Raw genomic sequence first — 23,417 nt, 5'->3', positions numbered from 1 at the left:
AATGTAATTATCTATTATAATTAATAGACACACCCTGATTCATATACATTTATGACTTTTCCTGAAAAGATGACTTTTATTGAAAAGTCTTTGCATCTTTAAGAAACCACCAAACCTTTTAGATAAATTCCAAGTTTCCTACAAAGCTGGGATATGGATCAAATCTCTCCGTATTTTTTCAGTAACGGTAAATATGTTGGGAGAGTTAACTTTCAAGCAGACTCTACTTAAACTAATGTGAAGACACACTTTTCCACCTTGCATCAGTCAAGAGAGAATCCAAGTTAGGACATGCCCAGACATTTTGGAGATTTGTACAGGTATGTCAGTGGGCAGCTCTCTGTGTCCTGTGTAACAAATCACACTTTATTCTGACACTAGCCTCCTGTTTTCAGACACAACCTTACACCATGTGTGCTCAAATCCACCGTGATTCCTACATGTACATGCATTCATCTGTATTCTTGTTTTCTATAATGCACCTATTGATGCATGTGTTTGCCAGAATGTTGAATTGTATATAATTGACTGATTAATCATATTGCATGTAAATATATGCACATAATTTCCACATACAAGTCAGACTGTGGTCAAGATAATTGGACGCTTCTTTCCTCTGTGATGTTGTTTAGACAGAACAGCAACAGTGTTGTTAGCACCAGTGTCTCAGAATTTCTGTTTACCATAAATCCTGTTGCTTCTCGACACTAACAGGATGTAAGTTGTCTCCTTCTTCTCCTCCTCTGGCCTTCCTCTGCATGCGTTTACAGATAATGCAGGAACCTGGAGACAGGGACATAAATATATATAAAGCCACTATACATTCACCTGAAGATGCTTCCACACCAAGAGCAGCCTCCTTGTGAATAGCACAATGATGTGTCACTCAATCTGGCTTAATAAGAAGAATACCTTTTGGAAGAATAGGGTTCATCCCGCTGTCAGAGTTCCACAGATGTGAAAATACGCAGGATGACACTGCAGGTAAAAAGACCACCAATAAATGTACCAATGTGAAATGCAAATGTTGTACCATATTTAATAAAGCTTTAAAAGAACAATACAATATGCATTTATTCAAAGCCGAGATGATGAAGGTACGGTATCGGAGGATTGCTGCATTGGAGACCAGTGAAAATTTCCATGAAGCCAACTTTAAAAAGGCAGATTTTTATATCGCGATTGACCCTCAACCTAAAATAAACAGAATCTCTTACTGAAAAACCAACAGTTAAATATTGTACATTGCCTCCTGCTGCTCATTCAATTACTGCCAACACTAAATCTTAATTATGCCAGAAATACCTAACTACCTATTGTGTGGGAATGTAAGGAGGTGCAATGCATTCACTTTTCTTTTCTAAATAAATGAGATAATTATCTTATTATCTCGAGAATTTACAAGAGTAACTCATAAAATAAGAAGAACAAGCTGATTTTTGTCTTTTTAGGAAAAGTTTTCACTATTCTATGATGTTCTTAATTCAGAAACACGACTATATTTTTTTTTTCACAAAAACCTTTTCAGAATTCTAAAATACTGTCAATAAATAAAAAAGCATATTTTTTAATAGAAGCTTTGATCATAATTCATAGATTATATTCTTGTCAATTTAATTCCAAAATGAGCACTTTTTTTTTTTTTTACATAATCCCAGAATATTTTCTTAATTCAGAAAAACAAGGCAAATATTTTTCATATGAAACCTTTTTTTCATAATTCAGTGATAATGATGTTAGTTTGAACAAGAGCAGACTTCTTATTTCCCTGAAAACTTCTCATAATACTTAATAATGTAGTTAATTTAGAACTTGTCTCATAATTCTGAGACAATGATGTTAATTCATAAAAACGAGTTGAATATATTTCTTCCCAAGTGAATACATTACACTTCTGTATAAATGTGCTTCAGGCATAAACCATGAATGTCAGATTTCTTCCCCAAAGAACTACGTAGCCTTTTCAAATCAAACACTGAACATTTGTAGTACACCTTGTTGTCTGAGTGCTGCGTGTAGAGGCAGCTGTTGGAAGCAGGTCTGAATCAGCCACAGCTGTAGCGTGCACACACACTGGGACAGAAAACCAAACTGAGAGTAGCTGGAGGCTCTCTTGTTGTTGTCCTGCCTTTGTTTGTTGCCCTCCTCCTGCTGTCTTTAGCTCCATAGGAGAGCTGCGCAGGGCTTAGAGAGTGCGCCTCTGAGCATCAATAATAGAGGGCTCACAGCATCGAGCACAGAAAGGACCGAGGCGGCGGGACAACTTAATACCATTCAGCTACTAATTAACTAATTGAAAGACAAAAGTCTCTAAATCTGGAAGTACAAATAAGTGATTATGCCTCTTTGTGTCTGTACAGAAAGTGCTCATCCGTTTTAAAATGAGCCGTAAAATCAAGTGTACAGTGAGTGTGAAATCTTCTCAGCCCCATATTTGTCCATGAGATCAATGCGCTCTTATTACTGACAGCAACGAGCGCCCATAAAGACTTGATTTATTGTTCTCTTGAACTCTGTTTTTGTGTGTGGAGGAGTTGGACGAGCTGTAGGTGGTGAATCAGGCTCGTAAGGTCAATCACATGAAGCTGTAAAATGAGATGTAACCCACATTCATAAGGGCCCCGAGTGGAGGCCGACAGGGGAAAGAGGGAAAAGATATAGAGCAGGGGAGCTTCAGTGGAAAGAAATGGACTCCATTTTTGTAAGTCCTCCTCTCCAGCTGTCAGCCCGCTCCCTGTCCCATGGGGGGTTGCCACGGTGACAGGAGGCCACATGTCTTGGGGGCGTCGTTTTGGTCAAAGGACCCCATTGTTCTTGTGTTAAGCCGTCTTCACTATGCCCGTCTGCCAGGGACAGGGGCTTCGGCTTCACACCCCTGTTTTACACACACACACAGACACACACACACTCTCCCTCGCTCCCGCTCTCAGACACAGAGCACACACCCCACACCCACTTGTGTAGAGGTGGCTCACACAATAAAACAGCCTATTCACAAAAACACTCCCAGTTACAAGTTTAAAAATCAGATAGAAATAAGATAGTCATAACATGTGCGCATGATGCTATTAACCCCTGCCCCCCCCCACCAAAAAACAGTAAACATGCCAGCCTTAAGTGATTTCTGTTCAGCCAACAAAAGCCCCTTTGACATAAATGAATGTGCATCTACTACATTACTTCCCCTCCTGCCAATAACATCAGTTCCTGCAACTTCTTTCATCTCCCTGTTGTTGATCAAGTTGACGGATGAGCAACTGGCAACTGCAACTCCTTTAGTCCGCCACCAGATGGCACAGTAGCCCCACAGCGTCGAGCCAGAGCTACATTAACGGCTATAAGACTCTGTCCATCAGTCTTCCAGTGGGGATACAGAGACCTTGGCACACACTGGGAGCCAGAAACCTCTGGTGTCCTTCAGCCAAGTGACTCTGACTTGATGTAAAGGGAGTGAGTCAATTACCCCGTGATGGATAGATTACAGCCATGCATCATTCCGGGAGCCAATTTTCCTATGTGAACTGAATTTGAAACTCAATTTGTTACTGCTCTCTCTCCACTCCCTCTCTCTGACAGATGGATGGAGCCGGTAAAGAGGAGCTGATTTGAATCTGTGACTGCTGGAATCTGAGGTTAGAGGTCAATTTACTTCCAGTCATTTGGCTGTGTTCAAAATGTAGATCAGGGTGGTAATTTATGGAACGATGCATTCGGTTACGGCAAAAAGGTCGCGGTTTATGTGAAGGGAGAAAGCTGCTGTTGTTGGGCTGAACGGACCACGCAGCTAGATCGTCACATCTGTGGTGACGGTGGCTGTTTTATTATCTGGATGAATTCCTTTTAAATGAGTCTAAATCATCCGTTTAAATGAACACAATTTGATCTAATAAGGTGTCTTTACTCGCAACCAAAGCTTTTAATCAGAATCTAAGCAATGTACATTTTGTCATTCCAGGAAACTCACTGAGAACTTATTTCTAATTTGGTGCAAGACAATTTCAAGCCAGCTGGCTATTACTATTAATTATTGACAGTATATTAAAATCATCCATTAAAAGCTCAACAAGTTGGGAACCCCTCCTGGACATTTCCCTGTACATTAACAGTTTGGATCACAGGGAGAAAAAAAAAAGAGAAGAAAACACTCAAGAAACCACAAATAAACAGAACTGTTGGAGCCCATTAATTAGATTTCTGTGTGTGAGGCACATTTTCTCTCCCCATTACTATTTCATTATTATTACCCCCTCCTCCTGCCTGGCCTTGCGTGACAGATGGTGAACGCAGTATGGCCGTCTTCATCTATCCACAAAGAGCAGATATTGACTTGGAGATGCTCAATCCAATGACTTTGGAGAGTGAGTCTGGAGATGCAGTGTGATTACCAGCTGAGTGCTTGGATATTGATTGGGAGGTGGTCAGCAGAGATGATTGGGCTCACAGTGTTATTGACTGGCTTGGTTAGCGGAGGGGAAACTGGCAAATTACAAATTACTGGTCAGCTCTAATACTTCGCAGGGAACAAAGGCATCAATGTTTTTGCTAATATAAAACAATCAGCCTGTTCTTTGGGAAAATCATTCAATTTAATCTAAAAAAAAAAAAACAGGGGAGGTATGTGTGGAGCTGTGATGAGTGTATTAGTTATCCCTCTTAAATCTCAGTTCAAGCTCATTTAGTTGATTTAAACTCTCATGAAGAGCTGTCTTGTGTCTCCTCAGGGAGTGGAGGTTGGACAGGTGGAGCAGCACTGAGGCGCCGGCCCCGGGTCCTCCTGCGGGCCTCTTTACTGGAGTCGGGGGAGGTACGAGGCAGCCAGGCGAGACCTGCACTGTTGCTGCTCAGCTCTGCATTGCTCTGGTTCCTCAGGCTGCGGCGCACTGAGCGCTGCCCTCTAGTGGCGACAGGTTTAAACACATCCTCGAAATTAAAGTCTGCCTGCCAGGGGGCGAGCTCGGCTGCTCCCTCCTCCTGGCTATCGGAGCTTGACCTGATGTTGTTTTCCTGCTGGCTAGCTGCTTGTTCTCCCTGTGCCTCCTCCTTTACTTCATGGCTCGTTTGGTGCTCCTCTGCCTGGTTTCCCTGCTCCTGTAGCTCTGAGCTGATTGCAGAGCTCCTCCTTCCGCGCCTGCCTTTTTTCTGTGCTGGCTCTGCTGGCAGACTGAATGTGGAGTTGGATTCTTGGATCGGAGATGGGCAGTCTGAGGTGGGTGCATCCAGATTGTCGTGACATTCTGATTTTCCATCTGAGTCTGTGCAGCATGCATCTGCAGAAGTTTGGGCGTCATGTCCTGTGTCGACTTCTTTTTGTTGGGACACAGAGCAGTTCAGTGGTGTTTCCCCTGATTCCTCACGGTTTGTGGTGGTTTGGTCTTCACAGTGCTCCTCAGTCTGTCCTCCAGTCTGGTCCAGAGTGTCCTCACTGAACTGGACATCATCAGTGACACTGACCTTCCTTTTCTTCAGTCTACCTCCTCTGACCCTCGGCCCTGACTGCCTCCTGCCTGTGACTGTGACGCCGTCTTTACTCAGGTTGGGAGCTGTGACAGAAGCTCCAGAAGAATTTTCCAAGTCATTTGTCACAGTGAGGTCCCCCACTGCTTGAGTGTCGTTAGCAATCTCAGAGTTCAAGTGGGTGTCATCATTTGGGGCTGTTGGGAGAAATGAGGACAAATTATAATTTTGGATCACTGCAGCCCTCCATAAGTTCTAACTTTTCAGGGATCAAAAATAAATTTGGTGTCTGTTGACCACAGAAGGGTCCTATGTCATGAAAAAATATATATGAAGGAAATAAAAATACATGGATAACAAAGGCTTTTTTCACCCAACAGCATAGAACAGACCCATAATTATGTATTAACTTACTATAAAAATAAAGTAATGTCTTCTGTGTTGCTGGAGACTGACTGGTGAGGGACAGCGCCTCTGTGATGGGACTCAGGGCGGGGTTCTTGGAGGCGTACGCCCGAGAGCCGTACAGGGTGCGGTCCACGTCCCTGTTCCACCGCCGTGCTGCTGTAGAGGTCTTCTGTGGAAAAACAATCTGCAACGTTTGTACTGACATGTCAATGTCACTTGACATGTGATATCACTTCAGTACAGTGTTTCCCATAAATGAATTTATCTGTGGCAGCCAGCCACATTATCAACACTGGCCACCACATATTGACTTTCTTTTTATTTATCTTATTTAATTTCTGATAGCAAATCAAATAAATGCGCTACTTTGGTCCTGATGCAGCCGCCTGTTTCTACCTGCAGTCACTCTGTAGCGTCCCTAAATGCCCCGCCCACAGCAACATCTGACTCTTAACCCCGAAGGCTGCTGTGCCACAAATGGTAAAGCCGAACATGCTGTGCCCCTGTGAGTGAGTGGAGCTTTGTGTCAAATGTAAGGCAGCTGATATTACTGAAGTTGTAATGACTATCATTATCCTCTATACTGAAGTTGCAAAAACACCCACTGTTTCCCGAATGTAACATTCTGCTGTTAGTAGTAGTTACTGGATGCAACTACAGTTATATGAGTCTGATAACTGCACACAGGAAAAGGGAGTCTGGACGCGGTGAGAGATGTGGCGATTTTATCATAGTTTGTAAAAATTGCAGCGCAGTGATGACACAGACATGTCAAACACTAAACTAACTCAGCCCTGCTGTCACTTTGTTTCTCACTGTGATTGGATAGAGACTTCAGTCTTCTTACACTTCACAGCTAAATCACAGAATTATACACTGACACTGAGCTTCATGATCAAAGAGAGTTTTTGTATTGCAGCAACCCTTCCCAACCCCCACCCCGCAGTGACTCACTCATTTACTTCTCTACGGGAGCTACTTAGATCTTAACTTTGCTATGTGCATTGTTATTGGGGCAAATGTGAGTCATATCCCCTCCCCCACACAGTGTCATTGTGCTCAAATTTGTTATGTATCAAAATAAGCCCACTGAGATGAGCCGTTTCATTTTTGAGAGGGTATTAAATCCTATTTGGTTGGTCCTCTGATAACTAAGGTCCTGTCTGAATGACTACTTGTGCCCTACAGAGGATTTTAAAAGTACTTAGACGCTACTTTAATCAAATCTTATCAACTCTGCAGACATTCTGCAAAGTGACACGGCACAACTGGAATAAGAACCAATTTAGACCAAAACATAGGCCTGACTGTATGTACCAAGAAACTCAAAATCATCTTAAAAGCTGTGAGAGGAGCCAGACACCAACAGTTACAGTATCATTAGATACAGCGATCCAGATTTAAATAGCAGGGAGCCAAGCTTGTTAAATGCATATCGTCAACTGCAAACTAAGTGTTTTACTGTTTTACTGGATACATTTCCATCCAGAGTGATGCATGTAGTTAGTGAGGCTCTCGCTTGCTGTTCTTGTCTAGATTATCCCATTTCTGAATTTTGTCTGATTGTGCTTAAAGTTTGGTGATATTCCTTGTTTTTCTTACTGTCAACAAATACCATCCCATAAATTTATACTTTGTCCTACTTTGAGTTCTGCTTCTTCCTTCTGCAAGTTCCTACTCGTTCCTACTCCTTATCTCACAGGTAAATTGAGGATTTTTTCCCCTTTTTGTTACTCATGTTTTTAACTGCTGTTTTTGTTATAGTTCACATGTTCGAAATAAAGATATTAATCAATTAAAAAACAAGAAAAAACAACAACATGAAAACACTAAAACAGACAATGAATTTATCCCACTAACAAGTATTGTGTGTGTTTTTAAAGCATAATATAGCTTATTCCTTGGTGTCATAGAGCTCCGTTGTTGTAAAACTATAAAATTACCTCAACAAGCCACACTGTAATTCTGAGTGACATGTTCTTTTATTTCTATGAACATGGTCATTGTAGTTTGGAATAAATCCCTCTTACACCATCCTGGCAAATACTTATTAGGACACCAAATCAAGTTAAAAAAAACCCCAAAAAACTAACAAATTCACTATTTACTTCTGTAAGGGTTAATGTTTGCAAAAGCCACAATACTTTGGAGATTCTTTAGTGTTTTATAAAAAGGTTTGTGTTTGTGAGTTTGTTTGCATCCTCAGTTGGTATTAATAGCTTGGGGCCAAGAGCCACAAACACATCTGGGAAGTTGAAAAGTATTGAGAGACGGACTGAATTTTTTTTCGTTTTGGTCAGAAATACTTGACAATAAAAAAATTACAGAATATGCATCCTTCATCCTTTAACACGACTATTTGGATCGTACTAAACCCATTAAAAAAAAACCTTTGTGCCTTTTACCACTGCTTTTCGCCATTATCTGTGACAGCAGTGCAGGCTCTCCCCTAATGCAGAATTTAGCACAATTTTATGAATAAATGTAAGATTTCAATATGGAACTCACATTATTTATAATCCTGTGGTGAGCACGATAAATCTGTGGTGTGTGCCATGTGTAGAGGGAAGACTGACTCGGGCATATTAAACATACATATTAACACTTCTCTTCCCAAACTCAGGCAAAGCAAGTTGTAGTTAGATTGTGCAGCTCTCAGCTCAGTGACTGCCTCCAGGAAAGACATGTCTGCAGATCCTGCAGTGGAGAGGTGTAAAGAGAAATCAAACCAGCAGACTCAGCCAACTCACCTTCATCTTCCCAGAGGCCGACTTGGCAGCAGAGCGTGTCGACCTCTTCACAGGTTCACTTTCTGGCTGCTGGGGGAACACAGAGTTGGCATGAGGATACATTATATAGACCGTCTCTCTGCCAGACTCACACACAAAGTGGATATCCTCTGATGTGAATTAGTTCAGATCCAGTGGAATTAAACAGTAGATTAAATGGGAGCATGTTATGACCTCTAAATTATTAAAAAAAGAAGTCTCGTGTGGTAAATGGAGACTTCTACAAGTGAGATCAAGCTGAAAGCAGCGTGTGGTATTAGCAGACCTTTCTCTTACGACTGCTGGAGCGAGCTGGAGCCTCGCTGGTACATGTCTGCTCTGGTTCTGACTGCTGTGGAAGAGATTTAGAGGTTTTCAGAGTATGACATGAAATGTTCACAGTACTGGAATCTTTAGAGGACAGTAATTAGGGCTAGGCGATACAGAGAAAATCAATTATGAGGATATTTTTGACAAAATACCTCAATACTGAAATTGTAGAGTTGCCTACAGGTGCTTTCACAAAATATTGAAAAATAGTATTCACCGGCAAACAATTGTACAGCTAAAATAGTATAGAAAATTAGTGTAAATAGCATCTGAAACCAGGAAAAGTATCTAACAGTATCTACTCTTATGTCATGATTTCGGTATAATAAATATCATTTTATTGCCAAGCCCAATTCCTGTGATATTAACAGACTATCACTGAATAAATGTAAAGCAAAGTGTTGCAAAAAATACATCCTGTGAACCCACTATGACCTATCCAAGAATGTAGATTAAAAAAAACCCAAAACAAACTTAATGCGATAATGACAGACCTTTTTCCTTCGGCTTCTCGATTGGGCTGGAGCTTCCACATCTGCTTCATGCTGCTTTTCCTTCTCTGGCATCGATGTAGGCTCATCGAGGGCATCCATCTGGGAGGTTGCGCTCGGGGTCTCAGACTCTGGGGAAAATTGACAGCATTACAGCTGAAATGACACCTGCTGAGGTTTTGTCAGCTGTAGGTATTATTGATTCTGTGAGTCAACATGGTGAATGGAAACAGACGGGGACTAAATATCTTAAACAGGACTTTGGATACAAATGAAACTGTACTGTACAATCTTTCAAACCTGCAAACGGATTTAAAACGTCCCTGAAACTGACCTTTTCTACACTAGTAGATTGGCAATTGGCCTACTTTCTTTAGCTGACTTAAAATGAGAAACCGGGCTGTTTGAGCTACACACAACAAACATGAATTTCATTTCTATTTTAAGTCTTACAGTCTGAGACTCTCGAACATGTCTGGAGACGAGGAAGGGTAGAGAACAGAGAGATGAGGACATATAGTTAAGTGTCATTGAAAGAAAAAAATGGAGAAGTATGATGGTAGTTCACCTGTCAGAATGTGAGAAAGAGACTCCTCATGGAAAGCAGTATCTAAATTCAGCGGCTGGGCCACCCACGTGCATTCTGAAAAGGCAATAAATGAAAGAGCTGTTATCATACAGACTGTGACTGCATTCAACTCAAGACAATAAGTTATAACTCTCGGAGTAAATAAACTGTAATAATCAACCTGTATCTCCCGTCACTGCAGAGTCAATCTCTTCCATTGTAGGGAAAAAAATCTAGGACCACAAAAGAAAGAAAAACAATGTTTTTCAATGCTGACTAAAATGTATAATCTAGACCAGATAGCAGACCATATTGTGGTTTGTGTAACTAATATACAGGGCCAATTATTAAACAATATAGCTCATGAATTTAGACTTTTATCCAGCTATAATTTACAAGTATACTTCCAAGAAAAAAAATGGACCCTTAGGTGAAAACAAAAACTGTAAACAGTTTAACATATTTACAGGTGTCAGTACTGATAACAAAAAACAAAACAGCCCTGACTGCTTGTGAAAATCTAGCTTATTTCAATGAAATATTTTAGTGGTGTGACATCATTTTATGACATGTACAGACAAGCAGCATCAGAGAAACACAGCCAGTCTTAAAGCATCCCTGGCACCTTCTTTACCTTTCCATCCTTCTCTTCTCTGTCCTCTTCCACAGACTGCATTCTGCGATTGCGAGGCATTGCAAGCGTAGGTGAAGCACCAAACACAGTGGGGCTGCGGAGATCTAGCTGAGCTTGTGGTGTCTGGGATTCGCTCCTCTGCGGTGTCTTTAGCACCGAGCGTGGCAGTAAGCTCCCACCTGGTGTGGGTGCCCGGGCCGGCGTGCCCCCCTTCTGTAACGGTGTGCTGGGGGGCAGGTTCTTATCAAAGAACTCAGGGGAGAGCGGACCTCCAAAGTGCACCCTCTTTTTCTTCTTCTTAACCGCAGACATCCCTGTGGAGTCATCCTCTCCTGCAAAGACAGCAGAATGCACAAATAAGCCATTTACCTTAAACTGCCTTAATTACACAGTGTATGAAGAGGCTGAAAGTAAAGCTACTGTGCTAGAAACTCTTGGTATTTTATTAATATTTGGTAAAACACTGTCAATCCTCTTGCAAAAAAAATATCACAAGAAAACAGGCTGATAACTAATTAATTTTTAGTCCAGGGTACTTGCTTGGAAGTTTAACCAACACAGATTTAAGGTTTTCAGATATTGTCATGTCAGTTAAGAAAATAAAAGAAGAAATCAAAAACAGTGATTAATCTTTTTGAAGATATTTTGTATTACATACCAGAATTCAACTCAAAGGAATAATTCAATCCCAGATGTGTATCAGTTACTTACACTGGGTTACACTGAATTTGTGAGGAAAACTTTTCTCACATGCCTCCAGTGAATGAAGAATCTAAAAATTGTTAAATGTATTCATGAAGTCAGAGGGGTCCACGTTTAACAACAGCAAAACAAAAACATTTGATTAAATTATTGTGTGACTTTGGTGCTTTAAAGGATAGTTTGGATTCACCAGTCACACAAAAATACAAAAAAACGAAATGAACGCAGCAGCAGTAGACCAGCAGCTCAGTGTTCAGCAAGGTAAAATGACTTTTTTTGTTAATGGAGTCTGGCTTTGAAGAGAGCAAAGAAAAAATTCACTTTTAGTTCAGTTTCTGTCGAAAAGGGCTGTCTTGGAAGAACTGAGCATACAACTGAATAAATGTGACATGGATTGTACTGCATGAGTTGTATGAGTATTTGCCTGGGTCCAGACCTCAGAATCCACCCACTCCACAAGGTTTATGTTTAGTGATTTGTCTGGCACTGTTACATGAAACAGCGGTCTCTTGATTAAAATCATTTAAAAAAAAATACTAGTGAAAGCTGCAGGTGTGCTAGCGATTTAGGACTAGTGCTGTTGTCAAGCGGTGCGCTGGAACCAATGAGGAATAATAACAATGGTGAGCCCTATAGACAAGATAGACGCTGTAATCCAAGCCGTTCTTAATTGACATGTCTTTCCAGTATTGCTCAACACCGTAATGATTGTTTTTACTTTGCTCTGTTCCACTTTTAAATTTTTAAAAAAACAGGTATGTTGGCCTGGCGATGCATCAGTGTGAACTTAAATGACGTTAGATTTGAGCGGACACAAATCAAAGCCCCTTTTCTTATGGAAATTAGTAATGATGGGCGCAATGTCAGACCGAATATGGAAACAGAATGTACAAGTCTGTCTGAATATCAGATTGTGTAAACAAATATTTTGATATATTTTTGCTGTTGTCAAACATGATCGACTTTCATCAAGAATTTTTATCATTTTTGGAATCTTGCAAAAAAAGTTTTGGTCACAACTTAAGAACGTAACACAAGTATTTACAAATGGCCATGTGAGGGAGTACTTCTTTAAAGTTTATTATAAAATAACGTAATTGTCGTTCCTATAAATTTGAAAAGTTGTAGCTTTTTTCCACATAGCTAAAAGTTTTCACTGGGTTAAAGTCATGTCTGTGGTATCCATGTTAGGTCAACTGAATTTGCTATTCAAAAGTACAGGTCTTGTGAGGGATGGGTGCTGATCCCTTTATTTGCACAGCTATTGCACATTCATCCCATGTTGGTGTATTTGATATCAACACTGGCATTTCATGAGAACATTAACACTTCCTCATGTAGCTAAAACTCCCATGGTGTTCTCCAACACAGAAAACTTGAATGATGTTAATGAGCATGAACTTCCTCTGTGAAAACACAGTTTTGCCACTCTCTTGGTATGCAGCCTGGATGCACTGCATAAAGCTTAGAGCTGCATTATCAAGACTCAAAGACAGGGCTGAACCAAGATAAAAGGCCAGTTACTCTTGCATGACCACTGAGAGCACTGTGTGTTTACCTGTGGGTTTCGTCTCCAACAGAGAAGGGAGAGAGGGGATGTGGGAGGAGCGGGCAGGCTGGGTTGGTGAAGCGGCTGCAGAATCATCAGGTGGTGGTTGGCTGAAGCTTTGGTGTTCAAAGACACTGCCCTGTTGAGAGAGAATACATGAGTCCCGCATACTGTTGGACTGTAGTTCAAGGAGCTACACAGAAAAGGTTGTTTAGTATGAGTGAACGTTATTGTGAAAATAATCTGATGCTGAGTGTGAAATGATCTTAATTAGTTCATCTAATCAGCTCACCGCAGGTTTCATTTATAGCATTTATAGTTATGTCTTATAATATATGAAACTGATCAACTGATGGCATGTTGAAAATGTGCAAATATTGTCTTGTAAAGCTTTTTTTTTTTTTTTTTTTTTAACAAAAACTGTCATCACTGAACTAAGTGACAAAAACTGCATTTCTTCTTGCTGCTCTGTAACAAAAACCTCCAAGTTGTTTGCCTGTGGAGAACTTTTAATATGGGGCAGAAGGAGCCGGAAATGCTCAGTCAGCATAAGCAGTAGCTCAACACAAATAAATACAGCTCCAGTACAGCTGTAGAAAAGTGGATTACAAAATTGAGACTGCTACGTTTTAGAAGAACCTAAGACCATAAAATGCAGGAGTGGAAAAACACTGATGCACAGAGAGTACTTAAAAACTGACAAAAAAAACACCCCAAACAACTAAAGAGAGTCAGTGATAGGGCCACAAATTAAGGCCCTCCTTGCTTTTTTATACATGACCAAACAACACCAGCTTAACGCAGCTCCACAGTGTGATTTTTAAGCCCTTTTCACAGATGACCTGCAAACCTGAAAATATCTAGTACACATTACCCAGAGGAGCTGTATGTAAGACCGCAAATGTCTGACTCAGTTGAATCATTTTTGTTTTTTTGCCTGGTACAAAGTCTGTTTATTGTAAGATTGAGCTCGTGTGTGAATAGAATAGGTAATCATTCGGGGAATTAACAGCGAGGGGGTGGGTGTGCTGATGACATTCCTATCACGAGGTTCATGTGAAACTGGAAGAAAATCATCTGATGGTGAAGACCTAAACCAGAGTATTTTCAGTAGGTGAGAATGCTTTAGACACAGATAATCTCCTGGTGTGCGCTACATGTGTAAAAGAGAACCTCTGGTCATGTCTGGACCTGATTCTCAGGACATTGCCCTGAGTTTATATGAGAGAGTGGCCTTAGATAGCACCCACAGCAAAAGAGGCGTGAGAGGTCTGACATGTAATCTCGTCCTCTGCACAGAGGGTAAGGAGCTCCCAGACCTCATTGTCTCTCCACATTGCGGACATTTTTGATTGCTGTTCTCCTTTGAGTTATCTGCTGACTGATGTTTAAATCTCCCAGCAATGGGTCATACACATAAAAAACTGCCAAAACATCACACCTGTTTCTTACAGCCAGCAGTCCCTTTTAAGTAGACATCAATTTGGCTCTTTTACAGGGCTGTCCCCTGAAAGTCGGAGATTTGAATAATCAGTTGGAGACCGCTCAGTTTACTGAGATGAGTAGTTGTTGTTTTGGTTGTTTGTTTGTTTTTTCCTGGTCAGTGTGCTGTGCAGCGTACTTTGATTTTATTGTGAAGAGAGTGTTCTAGGGAGAAAGAGAATGCATCGTAAGGTGAAGAAGTGGTGAATTTTAGTATTCACAGTAAGTTAACATGATACAGTCTCTGGCTTTTGTTTCATATCTAGTCTGGGCAAAAAAAAAAAGTTGTTGCGTCTTTGCGATTGGTTGCTAGCACCGTTAGCTTGTTTACAATATCACATGACTGCTGCTGTCAGCAAATGTCCTGCTGAGCCCCATTCAAACTTTAAAACTTTAGAATTGGAAAAAAAAGAAAAGTAAAGAAAAAAAGAATAGTGGAGTATTAGTATTGAACTGCTGTATCTGAGAGTGCTGGCATAATTCAGAGTCAGGTGCAGCCCTACTCCTGCAGCTTAGAGACCAGACAACTCTGGTTCCCCATTTGGCAATTATTCCTTTCATACAGAACACTGAGGCAGAATAACGGCATTACATTCCTGCTTGAGGAAGCATGGTAAAAAGAGTGATAGTAACATTTCTAAAAGTGGTGCTTTCTCTCCTGTTGCCCGCATGACCAGACATGTTGACAACTTAAGGGTAAGACAGCACTTTGCTGAGGGAGGAAATCTGCCTTGTTATCACCTGCTGTGTGGCTGCAGCTGAGAAGCACATGATTACTGCTTGTTGCAACGGAAGTGTGCTATACTGAGCCTGTGGGCAGAGGCCATTACATGTTTCATTCAGAAAATGTTGGTTAGTGAGCGATATCACTTCATGTCACTTCTCGTTCGTGGTTTTAAAATAATCTGCTTGAATTCCTCCTGATTCGTGTTGTGCTGTCCATTACACAACAACTCGTCACTGGATTTAGCTGTGTTTTTGATGTTTCTTTCATGTGAATTATAGTGTCATTCTGTTACTCAACTGGCATCCTCACAGGTAGGAAGGCATTTGCGTCACAGCAGAATCACAGAAGTCAACATTATTTCACTGTGATTCATTTCGAACAACACTCCTAGTGAGGATGTGTGTTGCAGTTAGGATTAAGACCTAACCTGTTGGGTCCTGGCAGGGGAACAGGCTTGGAGCTCAAAGTCAGTATGAAGGGTTGGGGATATAAGCACAGCTTGGGCCTCTCCCACAGTCTCACTGGATGGCAGTGGTCCTTGTGTCACAGGTTCTTCCTCCTCCTGTGGATATGATTAAAAGAAATCCCACGGTTTTATTCAGCTGCAGAGCACACTACTACTACTGCGGTTACAAGAAACACACATTCACCAAACTGCTGTTTTAGTGCTTAAAATCATACAAAAACATGATATTGCACTTTAAGGGATACCCATAGAGGCTCAGAGTTTTTAAAAAAAGACAAAAGATGCTACAATAAATAAATAAACCTCAATATCCAGCACTTAAAAACAAAACTGTTTTGCTTGAGAGTTCTTGCTTTTCTCTTTTTGGATGCTTGAATTTAAAAAGTCCTGTGTAGCACTGAGCTCTACCATTCACAGAGGTAAAAATAATCTGTGGAATTCAAGTACAGAGGGGAAAAACCTTTTAGTTAAATTATTTAAAGCAGTCAAGTAAGTATGTGGTAAGAGTGAGTGTACCTGCTGCTCCTTTAAATTTAAGTGGGGGATAGGAGCGCCGGCCTCTCTAATCTCAACCTCACAGCCTTCTCGGAGGCCCAGGCGCCTCCTCTTGCTGGGTACAGGCGTCACTACTGGTGGGTGGTTCTCCTTCCCTTCGTAACTGCTGTTCCCATCTGAGAGAGGAAAAAAAAAAAAAACATCCACTGAAAAGACATGTTATATAATAATACAAAAACAAATGGGACTTTGGGACACCTCAGTAAAAAAAAAAAAAAAAAAGAAATCACATATCAGATAAACACATAATAAAATACAGCTTAAAAAACATGAAAAAACCTGATCAAAGGAAAGGAGATAAAGTCCCACTTCAGCAACAAACAGCTCAGTTTGGCCCATTTAAGAAGCTGACCAAACTCATGAGAAATGACTGCTGCAAGATGTTGTCAGAGTCTGGCTTATACTGTGCTATGCATTAATCCACTGCTTTTGAACAGTCCCTTCAGACATCATAAAGAAATCCTACTGGCGTAGATCCTCATTGAGAAATGAAACTATTAATCCCGTGGCAATGAGGCAGCCTCACCAGACAGATAATCTCTTGTCTTGATGCATCCTCCAGTGTTGCTGTCCTGCCTTGGCATCAGATCACAGACCTCACTCTCCTCCACATCCATCAGGCTCTGGAAGGAGGCCATCTTCTGCCTCAGCGTGGAGGCGACCCGGGGAAGGAAGGGGCTACTTCTGACAAGCTGCGAGTTGAGACAGCAAAAACAAACATATCTGCTCAGTGATGCAGCTTGACAGGTCATAGACTTCCCGAAATTACAGAAGTGGTATTACTGAGAGGCAGCACATCTATCACATACTCCTTCCAGGAAGATTGCTTTTTACAAGTTTACGAAGCTCTGCATCATCAAACAGGCAAGTCACATTAGCTCTCATGCTTGAGAATATTCTGTCACACAAAAGTAAAAGAATACTTTCCTTCAAGTCATGTCTGACCCAAAACCGAATCCTTTAATATCAGACCCACCTGCACACTTGAGCTTTGGTAGTTTTCTCGTCGGAAAAATGCACCAAAAACCCTTAGAAACTTCTTAAACCACCTATGCAGCATAATGAACGTCTCCTCTCTCCATTACATGCTCACGGTGTTCCAAACATGCAGTTTGACAACATGTGACTAAATATACAGCTTTCATATGAATCCTTAGCACATACCATATGTGCTTGTGAGAAGACTCGTGCCATTGGCTTAAGCTTTTTAGTTCCCACCCCCTCTTCTTCACTGATCAGAATCATGTTATCTGAAGCAATGTGTGAGCAATGATAGAAACCTAATGGAAGCTGTGTATTTAAAGGCTTAATCCTGAATAGTTTTTTCATAAAGATTTCAGATAAAATCACATGCGTAGTAGAAAGGCATGGTTAGTTTCTTGACTGAAAATACATACTGATGTTAACAAACGTTTGAAAGCATCAGAATACATAAATTAGAAGAATAAGTTAGAGGCTGTCAATTGTTAGCTCAACTAAAAGACTTTTTAACCATCTGAAGCATATTTGGGTTTGGAACATACTGGGAATAAGGATGGCTGGCAGAGAAGTGTATAGTGGTGCAGAAGTGATTTGAAAAGTGTCATTAGATGTTTTTGTGCTTTTATGCCGTGGAGACTTGTTACTATTAAGAATAAACTGAGACCGACATGTTTGTTGTTAAAAGGAAAACCGACGACTTTTAATATCACCTCTCAAGCCTACAGGGCTTTGATAATGAAATACTGGGTGAGGTATCACTTTAATGACTTCTCTGTGGGCTATTAGTTTATGAAGTAGCTGTAAAAAGTATTCAACATGGCAGAAGAAACAAGAGTTTACGCAGTATTACACTTTCAAATGGTTTGACCTTTCTCGCCACATTGATCTTGTCAAGGCTTGTTATGTGGATCCAATATATTTGGTCTAGTATTTTAAGTACAGAGAAGCCAGGGAGCGCCCAGCTCTCTTCAGAGTAGTACATTATCTGTTGATTGAGTAATACTGACTATTTAGTCAAATTCACAGTAATATCCCTCATATGAGATTTTTAAAAAAAAATAATGGGGAAGATATCCTCAACAAGAATGCTCTTTAAAATCGATCTGACTTTGGCAAGTGACCAAAAATGTGCAACTGGATTGTCTTTTCTTTCTGATATTTCAACATATTTAGTTTTATATAAGAGAAAATCAATGGAATGCTTTGTGTTGTTTGATATTGCTGAGTGGGTGTATAGCTTATTGTTAAGTTTCAATTATTTCTTGACATTCATACACAAAATGACTGAGGCTGTGAAAGATTATGTGTGAATTTAAGTTATCTTATAATACAATACTTTACATAACATAACTGATCTACACAGGACAGAATGTGCGTTTTAATGCAGTGTTTCTGCTGGCGCCACAGTATTCATAAAATTGCTTTATTATATTGCTGTAGCATTTCCCAGAAGTCATTCTGTTATTTAAACGTTGGCACTTCACAGCAGGTGCTCCATCAGTTTCTGTTCTACTCTGTTCATTTGCTGCATTAAGCTGACGTTGATGCATAAAGCTGCTGTCAATATTAACACTTCCTGAGAGTGCCATGTAGGCTGATCATGGCTAAATAAAGCAGCTCAGTACTGTTTGTACGGTCTCTATCTGGACACAATACCAATAATCCTATACAAGCAACTGTGTGTGACATGTATTAGACAAGTCGGACATGATAGCCTGCCTGCCATCAGGTCAGGATATGGTAATAATTCTGCTAAACTAATGTGACGTTCCGCAACATCTATTTACAGGAGCCTCTGTTTACACTAACCACATTACTCTGTTTTGATTTGTTTTGCAGTTCTTCTCAGTTGCTTTGGTGTATTTCGCAGATCAGAATTAAATTTTGAAAACTACTTATTCAACCTCCACATCGTCTAGTCACTTGTGCACACCATAAAGGCTTTTTATCTTTCTTTAGAACAAAATTGCAAATGCTTTGGAACATTCACACAAATACACTGTCAACGTCTTATGTCATGTTGATCAGAATGTATTATACTAATTTTATGTTAAAGAAAGACTGACTGAAAGACTGTACTGTAAAAAAAAGAAAGACTGTACCGTAATACCCAAGACAGTGCTGCATGCACAGTTCTGCCTAATGAGTATTTTGAATGTTTATATTTCTTATTTTGTATCGTTTCTTTTGGCTGTGCAGTACTGTAAAACAGTCTTGTCCTTTTTCTGTATCAAAATGGCAATGGTCTGTCAACAAATTACAGCACAAACAGTAAAGATGTAAATGTAAATCTAGTCAAATCTCTTGAAATTAATCTCTCACATACAGTAATGTGTAATGTTGCACTGTTTTTGAAATTGATATATGCCATATATGCCTAGTTCAGTCATCAACACCTTAGCCATAATTACACATTAAAAATACATAGTAAATGGTTATATTTATGAATAAGCATTTTAACTATTGTGTTTGTAAACACTGACACAAAGAGTGCATACTTCACTGTTAATATTCAAGTCATAATTAATAAGTTAAATAGGCTATAAAAATCAAAATACCACACTATGTGAGGCTGCCTCTGCAATATTAATGCGTGAGAATTCGGTGTCAGATCCAGTGGAGTAGTTTGACCTCAACTCATCTGTAATCATCTTTTGAAGCTGAAGTGAACTGGAGAGAGCAAGCTCTGTATCAGAAAGCAGAAACAGTACTGTACTTTGTACTGCAGATATGCAGCACTGCTTTGAATGTACAACTATATGTAGTTGTGGCAGTGACATTCCTTGTATGCCAGATAAAGAAAAATAGCACAGAAAGTATGTAATACAGTCAGTATCATAAATATATGTCACTTTCAATATTGATCACAGAGAGCCAACCAAAAGTCAGACTGCAATGTGAACAGTGCCTCGCACTCCTACATGATGTCACAGGGGTGCAAGATTTGCTAAACTGTATCCTGAGAAGCATCTCACCTCTGGAGTTTTGGGGGTTTGTGGAGTTTTCATTCTCTGTTGTGCCATGAAGCGAATGAGGGAGTTTGTTTCTGGGGAGCCCCGGACACCAATGTTGGACCTCCGCCTTGCCTTTATTTGTGCCAGGCGAGACTTATCTAGAACAAAAGGAAGAAGAATGCCACTTCAGTAGCATCAATAATATACAGAAAATAAAAACTAACCCCTGATGTGTTTTGTCTTTGATTTATTTTATGCATGCACTGGAGCTCGAGGGCATCTGTTACTGATTTGGGAACATACTGTATATAAGACTGAGGTAAGATTTAGCATGCATGCTGCAGTTCTGTCGTCTCACCTTTACGGTTTGATGATGATGCTGGAGCAAAACTCTGGACAGAGATGCCGAACTGACAAGGTGTGAGCTCAGAGAAATTCAGGGGGGCTGAGAAGTCATTTAAAACAGGAGTGGAGTCCACTACTGATGGGGACAAGATTCCCCTCTCCTGGTCTCCCTCAGTGCTATCAGTGGTCATCTCCACGGTAGCCATCTGCATAGACAATTTGATTACATCCGATATAATTCAAGAGCAGCAGAGCCACGAGAAAACGAGTGCCAACAATAGTTACGATTGAGAAACTTCAAATGGATGGCAACATGGTACTTGTAACGTTTTTCTTTTCGAACAAAATGTTTATTGAAAGTTATAAAATACATTTCCTGGTGCTTGTAACGTTAAGTCACCTGTAATTTATTTACTTAATATTTTGTTCCAATTCATTTTTGCAACCATGTCAGGTGACAATAATACGAGTTCAACATGATGAAAACGACCTCCCTAAAGTCCAAAAAAATGGAAAAAGTAACGCGCAACTGCCATTAGCAGGATGCTAATATGGTTAGCTGAACACCCCCGGTAACACGTTAACACCAAGTTAGCGTTGACGTTAATGTTGAGACAACACTTCCCGCATGAGCTTCATAATACATGTGCTTATGAAGTGAATCATGCACTGAATGGAGAGCAGACTGCTGCCAGGGGACGTTATGTTGTAACTGCTGACACGGAAAACTATCTCTGACTTTAACGCTAAATGTTGTTTATACCTCGTTTGTCACGAGCTTCTCTTCACACGGGACGTTAGCTCACAGTAGCAACGGTAGTGTTACTGACGTGACAGAGAGTATAACACTTACCTTGTCAATTTATGGTGAACAAAAGGGGTTGCCTTCAATTAAAATATATATTAAAATACATGTATAGGCTATTGTGGCGTAAAAAAGGCCACTAAAATCTCAAAACATGTTACTACAGAATACAAACGATAAAAAGCGAGCAGAGGGCGATTCAAATCTCGCTCCACGCCAGAGACTGCGGCTGCGTGTGTATCCCTCCGCGAAAGAGTCGGCAACGCATGTAAACAAACAGTTGGAAAACTTTTAAACACGGTTTATATTTCGTGGTCCTGTTGATTTCTTTCAATTGTACATGATAATGGCGCATACTGATAAAATATGTTAATAATAATAACTGAGAAACTGTATCGTTTGGGAGAACTAACTTCCGTGTTTTTAAGGGCTTGACAATGGTCGGGACTCGTTTAATATGAATTGGCCAATAGAAATGCCAGACTAGATACCACGTGACCTCCAAAAGTTAGAGCGTGATAGATAGATGACAACACGACTTATAATATAATATAATATAATATAATATAATATAATATAATATAATATAATATAATATAATATAATATAATATAATATAATATAATGCATTATAATAAATATATTGTATCATATTATATCATAGAAAGGAGTGTGACTTGATATATAGGCTTCTGAAACAAGCAAACAAACAAACTAAAACAAACAACACCTCTTGCACATCATTATAATGTACAGGCTTGACTGATTTGTTTATGCACTAGTGATAAAAATAAGTTCCCCATTAATTTAAATAAAAACCAAGCAAACACTGATTCACAGCGCAAATGCATGTTAGGAAAAAGCAAGCAGCATCAATCATTTTGATGTTTAAGGGTTGATATAAAAAACATTTTTTTTTGCCAGTGATCCAGCTGGACTGGAACTCGCTCCCTTGACTGTAGGGCCCATCTGCTGTTGGCTGTCTTGAAACCAAACAGCTGGAGCTCGACTGCATCCTTTTCTCAGTCTGTTGGTTCATCGCTGACCTGATGCTCAAAGTTAAAACTCCCACAATCTGTCAGCCAGACAGGTAGCTCTCTGTATTTTCTTTTTGGAGATTATATAGCAAAGTGAGGCATACTGTATTGTTGTTTTTCCCTTTTTACACACATGAAAGGGAGGGGTTTGGGGCAACCAGAGCAGGGAGGCATAGTACTTCGTGTTAAATAAAAAAATGTGAAAAAGCCTCCAAAATGAATGGCACAAAAAAATGTTTTTAACCATAAATTGCGATATTTTAGTGTGGTTTACAACAGTTTGACATACAGCATAGTAAAAAATCAATAAGCCCAAACAGGTGGGTGAACTGTGGTCTAGTCTTGAAAAGCTCAGTAAAGCCTACCCACCACACACACCAGTCACAGACACACATGGAGTTCCTTCTTTTGTGAGGCTTTGGAGTCTGCGGCACAGCTGAGTACACTGAGATCAGATGCATCTGTGAGCGCGTCTCCACAGCTGGGACTGTCGACCACATGAAGCATGTGGCGTCTTCTGTTGACACCAGGCAAGGCTGTGCAAGTCGATGGAGGCATGATGACGTTCTTGTGCAGCCCAGGCTAGAAATATGAAACAACTCTAGACACTCACAGGTGAAATAAGCCTCTGTGTGCATGAGTTCCTGTCTAATGTGAGATGTTTACATTTCCAAAACTTGGAAGTCTTATTCTTAGAAAATAGAATGACCAACACAATGATACACAGGAATTTGGATGCCTTGAGGCTTCACTTCAAGGTTTTGTTTGAATCAACCTCCACGAATCGTAAAATTTTGGGTTATGAGTTATGATGTTTCTGAAAAGGCTTTTAATAATTTATTTTAGGTCTATGTTTTTGAATGTGCATGAAGGCAGAAGCATCTATGGGTGGATTACTGCCCCTACAGGGCACAGTGCCAGGGGCCTAAAGTGTCAGGGCCCCCCCCCCAGGCCCCCTGAAAAACGTCACACAAATTAACGTGCCAACTTTAAAGAGACACAAAATTACAACAAAAAGACATAAAAAGACCACAAAGAGATGCAAAGGAACTACAAAGAGATATGAAAAAACTACAAGAGACACAAAAGAACAAAAAACCACACAATTAGGCCTATATCTCAAAGACACATAAATCGACCTTTTAAGAGACACAAACAGAA

The 23,417-nt window shown here is 40.2% G+C and overlaps 1 protein-coding gene across 11 annotated transcripts; it reads right to left on the bottom strand.

Annotated features, from left to right (window-relative positions):
* Positions 1 to 1,014: 1,014 nt before the first annotated feature.
* On the bottom strand, positions 1,015 to 21,464 carry cdca2 (cell division cycle associated 2). 11 transcript variants are annotated; one of them, XM_042488751.2, is made up of 15 exons: positions 21,268 to 21,464; positions 20,428 to 20,620; positions 20,091 to 20,227; positions 16,661 to 16,826; positions 16,096 to 16,250; positions 15,541 to 15,675; positions 12,914 to 13,043; positions 10,654 to 10,985; positions 10,201 to 10,252; positions 10,020 to 10,094; positions 9,455 to 9,582; positions 8,917 to 8,982; positions 8,613 to 8,681; positions 5,869 to 6,046; positions 1,015 to 5,651 (listed from the first exon to the last, which is right to left on the bottom strand). In XM_042488751.2, exons 2-15 carry the CDS (start codon positions 20,618 to 20,620, stop codon positions 4,693 to 4,695), a joined length of 2,775 nt encoding a protein of 924 aa, XP_042344685.2. In that variant the 5' UTR covers positions 21,268 to 21,464; the 3' UTR covers positions 1,015 to 4,692. The 11 variants fall into 11 exon arrangements, with proteins under 11 accessions (XP_042344685.2, XP_042344692.2, XP_042344686.2 ...); XM_042488758.2 differs by having other exon boundaries at positions 5,869 to 6,028; XM_042488752.2 differs by having other exon boundaries at positions 8,613 to 8,678.
* Positions 21,465 to 23,417: the final 1,953 nt, after the last annotated feature.

The sequence above is a fragment of the Plectropomus leopardus genome, chromosome 4 (genome assembly GCF_026936395.1).
Source record: "Plectropomus leopardus strain MGB_pleo_1.0 chromosome 4, ASM2693639v1, whole genome shotgun sequence".
Classification (NCBI taxonomy): Eukaryota; Metazoa; Chordata; class Actinopteri; order Perciformes; family Serranidae; genus Plectropomus; species Plectropomus leopardus.
Note: the sequence above shows the minus strand (reverse complement) of the source record. Positions and strands in the feature narration are given on the sequence as shown.

What these genes read in the sequence shown, in the direction of transcription:
- cdca2 (XM_042488751.2), bottom strand. Translation starts at nt 20,620, where the DNA reads ATGGCTACCGTGGAGATGACCACTGATAGCACTGAGGGAGACCAGGAG. An exon ending in CCCCTGCCAGGACCCAACAG is followed by an intron (nt 13,044 to 15,540) that starts GTTAGGTCTTAA and finishes CTCTCTCAACAG; the next exon opens with GGCAGTGTCTTTGAACACCA. An exon ending in CGGCCTCTGGGAAGATGAAG is followed by an intron (nt 6,047 to 8,612) that starts GTGAGTTGGCTG and finishes CAAACGTTGCAG; the next exon opens with ATTGTTTTTCCACAGAAGAC.